Genomic DNA, 9,739 nt, shown 5'->3' with positions numbered 1-9,739 from the left:
GGCGGGCCGGCACGGAGAGTCCTGAGTGCCGGGAGAGGGAAGAACAAACTGCCCTGGGAAGCAGAGCGCGGCGGAGACGGGGAAGGCGGAGCGGGAGACGTGGTGCCTTTCGCCGAGGGCGTGGAGCAGGTATGTGCCGCTGGGCCGCTTTTTCCGAGGGGAAATGTTGTAAGAGGATGAGAAAGTTTCCGTAGGTTTGTGAAGTGACAGGTATTTCTGCGGGGTGACTCACTGCAGCATTTCGGTACCTAAAGGGAGCCTACAAAGAGGAGGGGAATCAACTCTTGGAAAGGGGAGATAACAGCAGGACAAGGGGAAATGGTTTGAAGCTGAGGGAGGGCAGATTTCAGTTGGATGTGAGGGGGAAGTTGTTTGCTGTGAGAGTGGTGAGGTGCTGGAACAGCTGCCCAGAGAGGCTGTGGATGCCCCGTCCATCCCTGGAGGTGTTCAAGGCCAGGTTGGATGGGGCCCTGGGCAGCCTGGGCTGCTGTGAGATGTGGAGGTTGGTGGCCCTGCCTGTGGTGGGGGGTTGGAGCTTCGTGATCCTTGAGGTCCCTTCCAACCCGGGCCATTCTGTCATTCTGTGATTTCTGAGGCACAGCTCGTGCTGCTGATGTGTGTGCGAGGTTCTCTGTGCGTTGACTTGGCAGACCCGATCTGAGTGCTCCAAACGTCAGATTTAAATTTAATGCCGGGACAAAACAGACAACGTAGGTTGCGTAGAAAATCTTACTGCTGAAACGTGCTCTGCTCGCTGGGCGCTTCCAACATCCCGCCCTGATGACCCTGATTGTGGCTGGCAGAAGCCTAGGGAGCTCCTGCTTCTGTCCCTGAGAACACCTGATGGGTGCTAAATTCTGGGGCTGTTTGGAAGAAAACTGACATATGGCTTCAGTTCAGGCTTTGGAGGCAGAGCTCCAGCACGTGGCTGAAGTCAGTGCTTCTGGGCAGTGCACCTCTAATCAAGTCTGTGGGTTGCTGTGTGTGTAAGTGGCCCGTGTTCCTCATAGTGATCTGACCAGGAAGAACGTAGGTGAGGCTGAAATAATGCTTCTGCTTGACCTGCGTTTTGATTGTAGCATTTAGCGATCATATTGATGTCTGCAAATGGAAGGAACCTCTGAAGAATCAGGTCCCTTTTACTTTTGTGAGAGCTGATTTTGGTACCACGAGACCTGCAGTTTGCTGGATGGGTTTAATGTAGCATTACCTGATCCTGAGTTACTCCAGAATTACCTGAACTCTATTAATAAGCACATGGCTTTTAGAAAATGGGAAACTGTATGGCATAGATTTCCTTGCTACTGTATTCAGGTACTCAGGAAGCATTTCTTTACAGAGAGGGTTGTTCAGCATGCAATGGGCTGCCCAGGGAGGTGGTTGAGTCACCATCCCTGGATGTGCTTAAAAACCGTTTGGATGTGGTGCTCAGGGCCACGATTTAGGGGTGGGCTGTTAGAGGTAGGGTAGGATGGCTGGGTTGTGGTTGGACTCAATGATCTTTAAGATATTTTCCAACCTGAGCAATTCTATGACTCCGTGATTCAGAATTTAGTTCACAGTTGCTTTATAACTAGTTCCCGTACTGAGTGAGATCAGGAGTAATGATAGGGAAGGCTACTTTGTGCAGGCTGGGCTTTAATAAAGTCCTTTAAAAAGGAATGTGAGCTAATGTTATTGCACTGTAACAGTCTGGAGGGAGTTAATGTGTCTACCTGTATACACACAGACACAAAACATGTGGCTGCCCTCCCGGCTGTGGCTTGCAGTGGTGGAGGGCTCCTGCCCAAGCTCACGGCTGGGCCCTGGGAAGGTGCTGCTGGCTTTTTTTGTTTAACTTTTTTGCTCATGTCTTTGATTTCTCCCTGTAAATTGGGAGAAGTGCCCAAAGTTTCCAACTCTGGAAGGAGGGAGGCAAACAATTAATTCCTGGTTTCTTTTCTGTTGCGTGTGTAAAATGCATTTAGGGGTGGTGTGGACTGAAATGTACCCTGGGGAGGCAACCGCATCTTTGCGGCTGCAAGTCGGGGCGCTGAGGTACTCCTTTCAGAAGGCGACATCCTTGGCACTGCTACAAGAAAGCCTTTTATACTCTGTGCAGTTTTATAGGTGTCGTGTGAAAATTGTGGATGCAAATGCCATCTGTGTGTGTGGGTGGGGGAGGTTGTTGCACAGCTCTCCAAGGTGGGCGATCCCGGATGCTGTGGGCTGGGAGAGGTGGGTTACCTCCTCCACAAAGCACCTACTGGGAGAAAACAGAAGGGTCTGCAGATCCGTTTCCTTCCTCTGGCAACCACTTGGCACAAACTCGTCTGTGTGCCTGCAGATCTCTTTGCAATTATAATTTTCCTTCTTTCCTCCTTGGCGACTTCTTCAGTTCGTGAAAGTACTCCAGCCTAAAATTACCACTTTCCTTTTGGAATCGTCTCTATTTTTATGTCTTTGCATCTAATGCCAAATATATTTCTGCCACCTATTTTTGCAGAATTAGACCTGAATAGGTTTCAGCCTTTACTTGGTAAAAGCATAATTTTGAACAGGGGCCTCAAGCTGTGAAGTTAACCACTCTCGCTTTGCTTTCACTGCTGTGGTATGCTGTAGGTGGCAACAAAAATACTTCTACAGGGAGAAATACTGTTTGTCTTCTTCTGTTTATTGCTTTTTAGTAAGAAGTAATTTTTTTTGCATCTAATGACTTTTTCTAAGTCATCCTGTGCCTCCTGCAGATGCTCTTTGTTAGAATCACGGAATCCCAGAATGGCCTGGGTTGCAAAGGCCCACAGTGCTCATCCAGTCCCAACCCCCTGCTGTGTGCAGGTCGCCAACCAGCAGCCCAGGCTGCCCAGAGCCACATCCAGCCTGTGTTCATGTCTCTTCCCTCTGCTTTCTGACTCGGCCTGTTTGCTTGTCACTTCCATTTTGTTTTCTTACATATTGAAGTTGGTGGAAAGCAGATCACTAACTTCGAGGTGTCAGAATTGGAACTACTGGAATGGAGACTATTGAACTTGGGCAGTTCTTCCTGTACTGAAGACATCCCCTGCTAACTGGAAGAGATTGCCATAATGTACTTAATTAAATAAAGTCCTTTACCTTGGGGCATTAACAGCCAAGGAGTGAGGAGAAAGAAGGGCAGCCCTGCCTCTCTTCATAGCTGCCCTCTTTGACTAAGATATATCATGCATGACATTTGCATAGTTGACTTGTTTGTGTAAATGTAAAAAATTAATTATTAATTCAAACAAACGTTCCTTTGAGATGAGTTTATTTAAAAATTAACTTTTGGAGTCATTCTTTGGCCGAAAGGATGCATGAAATGAGTCTTTACAATTGTTCTTTTTTTTGCTGCTGTTTGTAGGGTCATGTTGCACAGCAGTGGTCCGAGGCCACGTCCAGACTGTGCTGATCAGATAAGGGGTGAGGTTAGTGGGTGGGTTAATGGGTGCTGGCAGTGTGGGAAGATAAAGCACACTGCCTCCAGGGCTTTGCAGCCTGCCAGTGATGTTAATTGGTTTGCTGATGGAATGCTGCTCCTTAACCTCTGAGGCTCTTTGAAAGCGTGTCTGTGTGGTACCCATCTGTCAGCCCAGAGCTGTCGGTGATGCTGGTGGTATTCAAATGGACGGTGTGACTGAGAGCTGCTACCAACACAACCCCACCTGTTGAGCTGCGTGGCACACCGGTGGCTGTGCTGTGCCCTGCCTGTGCTGACAGAGCGTGGCGTTCCTGCACACAGCTCTTAAAAAGGCATTAAATGAAACATGGATGCCAGCCTTGTTTAATCCATAGCTCTTGTTATTTCTGGCAGTGAGCATCCTGTGGTTCAATTGCCTGATTTCACAGCTCAGCGCATTGCATGTCAGGACGTAAGGCTTACTGCTTAATAGCTGCTCGCAGAACCCCAGCTTCCCATTTCTCTTTCTGAGAGCAAGGCCTGGCTTCATCACGTGAAGCATAGTTGTCTGTGTTTCTTGCTGGCAGCTGTGCACACGTGCCTGGACACAGCAATGAGTGTGCCCCGTGCTGCAGGTGGGGGTGCTGGCCCCACCGCATTAATGGGGCAGTGCTGCTGGGATGCTGCAGCCTTGTGGCAGCACCCATGGAATGCTTTCATGAGCTGGTAATCAAGTGTGTAATCACATGAGTTCTTTTCCTTTGCACTTTAGAAGGATCCTGCTCGTTTCTAACCCTGCACAGGCAGGGCTGGCCTTGTGATGTTCAGTATTATCTGTAAATTGAATGGAGAAAGAGTCTGAATTTGCTGAAGTCGATATTCTTTTTCTGCAAGCACTGATGTGTTAAGTCTGCTCCAGTTCCTTAGGAGAGAGTAGGTAACTCCCATCAGAATGAAACCAGACCGTTCCAAAGGAAATGTTTATGCTCTTTTCTGTGGGATTCCACGTGGTCTGTGAATCCTCTGGATGCTGCCTTTAACTTACTGAAGTTAGCCTGGTGTAACCAAGTGTGCTGCCTTCTCAAATAGGGTCCTGGTTTGTCCTGCTGCTCCCGAGAGGTCATGTGAATGAGCTGAAGAACATTGCTGTGGCAATGAATTCCCCTGTTCCCTTTCTAACTGTAATCTTTCGTAACTCCAATTTAAGCAAGCTATCAGAACAGAAACACTCATTGCAATTTGGGGCACAAAAGCACTTTTCAAAAAACCATATGCCCTCCTGAAGGCACGACAGATGCTGTCGTGTGCTGGCATTTCCCCATGGATGTTAGTAGCCAGGTGTCCCTGGGGGTGCTGTGTGGAACGTGCCTAGATAATAAAATAAAAGTTATCTTCTGCTTTCCCCTACAAAACGTACGTGCTGTGGCTCACTGCACCTGCTGCTGGAAGCTGTGCCCTTGGCTGCAGCACAGCAGCACTGGAATGCTCTCCTGCAGCTCTGACCCGAGTTGTACACTGCACTTGGGCTGTCCTCACAAAACTTCACGGTTTGACAGTGTGTGTGGGATTCCTTTTTTGAGGTGTCAGTCCCTGGGAGATGAGCCGTGGTTTTTCAAGGGTGATGGAAGAGTACTTTGGGGAACTGTCATTATAGACTTGTGCTGTGCTGGATGTTTTCCCCAGGTGGGTGTTGCTGGTGGCTGCTGGCCCAGCCCCACGCCGTTGCTGTGCACGCAGGGCCGTGGCAGCAGTGTGCCCCTGGGCTGCTCAGCAGCGCTCTGACTTCTGCTGCACGGCTGCAGAGGCTCTGCTGCTCTGGAAATGAAATCAGAATGAAAGCTCTGAGAGTTCCCTTCTCTGGGATCTGTCATCTGTTGCAGTGAAAACTCCGGTGGCCTTAGGTTTGCTTTATTTGCCGCTCCCTGTGTGTCCGTGTATGGCAAATTTATTCTCTGTAATTACAGTTTGCGTACAAGAAAGCAGACAGCTTTTATTCCTGCAGCTGGAATTGGACACCTGAGCAAAGCTGTGCAGTCGTTTCAGCATCGTGTCGTTTGTTCTTTCTGCATACATTGGCTGGTGTGCGTGGAAAGGCATTGGTAGTTTGTGCAAGTAATGCCCCTGTGTCCAGGCTGATGGATTAAAATGCTGTTTTCTAATGGCCTGTTTGCAGGAGTGGGAATTGGACTTGATGATCTTGGAGGTTTTTTCTAACTGGAGTGATTCTGCAATTCTGTGCACGCTGAGTTCTCTTTTCCCCTCACTTGTAATAACCTGCAGCAGGTTTCTCAGCACACTTGGCTGCTGTCTCATGTTAAAGTAAAATCAGCATCCTTCAGGACACCTGATGCTGCCATCACAGTGATTGAAGGACTGTCCTCAGTCTGTATCTCGTCACCAGAATCTCTTTCTTTTTCTTCCTAAAGCTTCATGTTCCCCGCTCCAGTCTTACTAAGGTATCCTGTGCCTTCTGGGCTGCTGCAGTCTGCCAATAAGAAGGGGATCCAGACTGATCTCTTTGTACCTCAGCTCCTTAAGTTTTTCCTCATTGCCAGCTTTAAACCAAACTTTTAGGCAGTGAACCATTTTAATTGAGAATCTGATCTCTGAAACCCAATAAAAAAGCACAGTCCTGCACTGAAACTGTATTTCAGGGAGGAAGATTTTGTACCCAGTTTTCAACTTTTGAGCATTGCAGTGGCTTTGCTTGGAAAGTTTCAGATGAGATTCTGCACTGTATGAGCAGCGCAGCTCCCACGTGGGGCTGCAGCCAAATGGCTGCTTTGCTTCTGTACTTGTTGCCAGCAGGGGTGTGTGGTTACTGTGTGCCTTGTAAGGGAGGAGCACGGCCACAGGGAGAGTTGGGCCTGAGGGATGTAAAGGCATGAGTTTGGTCTTCTAAGAGGAGTTTCTTTATAGGTGTCACGGAGTTAACGAGATCAATCTACACCCGTGACAGGGGGCAGTAGGCCCTGCCCTGCCCTCCCCAGCCCACAGAATGGGAAGGAAGGGAGGAAAACAAAAACAGCGGCAACAATCTATGCAGGAAAACTTATTTTACTAACTATGATATCGAAATGCAAGATAACACAATATAATACAACCTGATTGAAATTGAGACTAATAAATCAAATAACATAGGAGAGGGAGTTCCCGAGACCGATTCAAACCTGAAAAGCTTGGAACGGCCAGGAAAGCACCTCCAGCACCCACTGCCAGGCGGTGAGAGACCGCCCCACCCGGAAGGGCCAGATCCCATGGCTTCCGTAATGTATGGGGATAGGTGCCTGGAATTGGAGCATTAACACTTGAACTGCCATTACACTACATGATGTTTTGATGCAGAATACTGAGAACCAAAAACAAAAAACATAAAATCATGACATTCCACCCCTTATTCTACGTCACTACATCATGCTTAATTTATATACGTATATATGAATAAACGAAAGATGATTAAAATGCATTACATACACATGTCTATATACATATACATAGAATTGTCGACTGCACTCCCCCAGCATCAAGTTTCCTTGTGGTACACATTGAACATCCCCATTTTTTTGCATTACCCACCAAGTGGACCCAGGTCCCTGGGCAAAAACAGAACCATGGAGAGGGTTGCCCTTTCCAGAAGCTGGAAGAACCCAAACTGCTTTTCCCAACATGTTCCTTACATGTACAACAGGGACTTTATCTCCCTCTACGGTATGTAGGGAGCCGGATTGGGTAGGACCATCACAATTGATACATCCTCTGGTATTGACTAACCAGGTGGCTTCTGCCAAATGCTTCTCCCAGTGCTTAAATGTACCGCCTCCCATTGCTTTCAGCATAGTTTTTAACAACCCATTGTATCGTTTAATTTTACCAGAGGCTGGTGCATGGTAGGGAATATGGTAAATCCACTCAATGCCATGATCTTTGGCCCAACTATTTACAAGAGAATTTTTAAAATGAGTCCCATTATCTGACTCAATTCTTTCTGGGGTACCATGTCGCCATAGGACTTGTTTCTCAAGACCTAATATGGTATTTTGGGCGGTAGCATGGGGTACTGCATATGTTTCAAGCCACCCAGTAGTTGCCTCCACCATAGTAAGCACATAACATTTACCACTGCGAGATCGTGGCAAGGTGATATAATCAAACTGCCATGCCTCCCGATATTTATACTTTAGCCATCGCCCTTCCCCCCAGTGTGGTTTCATCTTTTTGGCTTGTTTGATTATGGCACATGTTTCACAGTCATGAATAACCTGTGCAATAGCGTCCATAAAGTTAAGTCCACCCCTCGGTCTCTAGCCCATTTACATGTTGCATCTCTCCCTTGATGGCCCAAGGTCTCATGGGCCCATCGAGCTAGAAATGATTCACCCTTGTTCTGCCAGTCCAGGTCTATTTGAGCCACCTCAATCTTGGCAGCGCGGTCTACCTGATGGTTATTTTGCTGTTCTTCTGTAGCCCGACTCTTGGGCACATGAGCATCTACATGGCGCACCTTTACAACCATATTCTTTATTCAGGCTGCAATATCTTTCCACAGCTCAGCAGCCCAAATAGGTTTACTCTTTCTTTGCCAGTTATTTTGCTCCCACTGCTGTAACCATCCCCATAGAGCATTTGCCACCATCCATGAGTCAGTGTAAAGATAAAGCATTGGCCACCTCTCCCGTTCAGCAACATCCAAGGCCAGCTGGACAGCCTTTACCTCTGCAAATTGGCTCGATTCTCCTTTTCCTTCAGTGGCCTCTGCAACTTGTCGTGTGGGGCTCCACACAGCGGCTTTCCATCTGTGATGCTTTCCCACAATACGACATGATCCATCTGTGAACAGAGCATATTTCTTTTCTTTTTCTGGTAGTTCATTGTATAGTGGGGCCTCTTTTGCACGTGATACTTCTTCTCCTGGTGATGTTCCAAACTTTTTACCTTCAGGCCAGTCCATGATCACCTCTAGGATTCCTGGACGGCTGAGATTTCTCATCCGTGCTCATTGTGTAATCAGCGCAATCCACTTACTCCAAGTGGCATCGGTAGCATGATGGGTGGAGGAACCCTTTCCCTTAAACATCCAGTTCAGCACTGGCAGTCGAGGTGCCAGAAGGAGCTGCGTTTCAGTACCAATTACTTCAGAAGCAGCCCAAACCCCTTCATACGGGGCTAAGATCTCCTTCTCAGTTGGAGTGTAGCCCTCTTCTGACCCCCTGTAGGCTCGACTCCAGAATCCCAGGGGTCGGCCTCGGGTCTCTCCTGAGGCTCTTTGCCACAAACTCCAAGTGGGACCTTTCTCTCCAGCAGCAGTGTAGAGGATGTTCTTTATACCCTGTCCCATTCGTACAGGCCCTAGGGCCACGGCACGGGCTATTTCCTGTTTAATCTGTTCAAAAGCCTGCTGCTGCTCCGGGCCCCATGTAAACTCATTCTTCATTCGCGTCACATGATAAAGGGGACTTACAATGAGGCTGTAGTTTGGAACATGCATTCTCCAAAAGCCCACTGCGCCCAGAAAAGATTGTGTCTCTCTCTTGCCAGTGGGTGGAGACATGGCAGTGATTTTGTCAATCACATCTGTTGGGATGTGACGACGGCCATCTTGCCACTTTATACCTAGGAACTGAATCTCCTGAGCAGGTCCTTTCACTTTGCTCCGCTTAATAGCAAAACCAGCACACAGAAGAATTTGGATTATTCGCTCTCCTTTCGTGAAGACTTCTGCTGTATTGCCCCACACAACGATATCATCAATGTACTGCAGGTGCTCAGGAGCACTGCCTTGTTCCAATACAGTTTGGATCAACCCATGGCAAATGGTTGGGCTGTGTTTCCACCCCTGGGGCAAACGGTTCCAAGTATACTGAACGCCCCTCCATGTGAAAGCAAACTGTGGCCTACATTCTTCGTCCAAAGGAATGGAAAAGAAGGCGTTAGCAATGTCAATGATGGCATACCATTTGGCTGCCTTTGACTCTAGTTCATATTGGAGCTCTAACATGTCCGGCACAGCAGCACTCAGTGGGGGTGTGACTTCATTCAGGCCACGGTAGTCCACCGTCAGTCTCCATTCTCCACTGGCTTTACGTACTGGCCATATGGGGCTGTTAAAGGTGAGTGAGTTTGCTGATCACTCCCTGATCCTCTAGTTGACGAATCAACTTATGAATGGGGAGCAAGGAATCCCTGTTGGTGCGGTACTGCCGTCTGTGCACCGTTTTGTGGCAATCGGTACCGTGTTCCTCTTTACTTGCAGCAACCCCACCAACAGACGGATCTTCTGATAGGCCAGGCAAAGACAGACAGCTGCTTAATGTTGTCTGTGTCCACAGCAGCTATCCCAAAGGCCTC

At 48.1% G+C, this 9,739-nt stretch overlaps 1 protein-coding gene across 1 annotated transcript in view; it reads left to right on the top strand.

The window, feature by feature from the left end:
- The window catches only part of TOGARAM1 (TOG array regulator of axonemal microtubules 1), a gene marked incomplete at its 5' end in the record, with an annotated part of 37,776 nt that continues 28,037 nt past the window's right edge, over window positions 1-9,739 (top strand). The window contains one exon of the mRNA XM_010712191.1: window positions 1-129. Coding sequence (XP_010710493.1) covers window positions 1-129 — 129 coding nt within the window. The remainder of the gene's footprint in view (window positions 130-9,739) is intronic.

This window comes from Meleagris gallopavo, chromosome 5 (assembly GCF_000146605.3).
Source record: "Meleagris gallopavo isolate NT-WF06-2002-E0010 breed Aviagen turkey brand Nicholas breeding stock chromosome 5, Turkey_5.1, whole genome shotgun sequence".
NCBI classification, from domain to species: Eukaryota; Metazoa; Chordata; class Aves; order Galliformes; family Phasianidae; genus Meleagris; species Meleagris gallopavo.
Note: the sequence above shows the minus strand (reverse complement) of the source record. Positions and strands in the feature narration are given on the sequence as shown.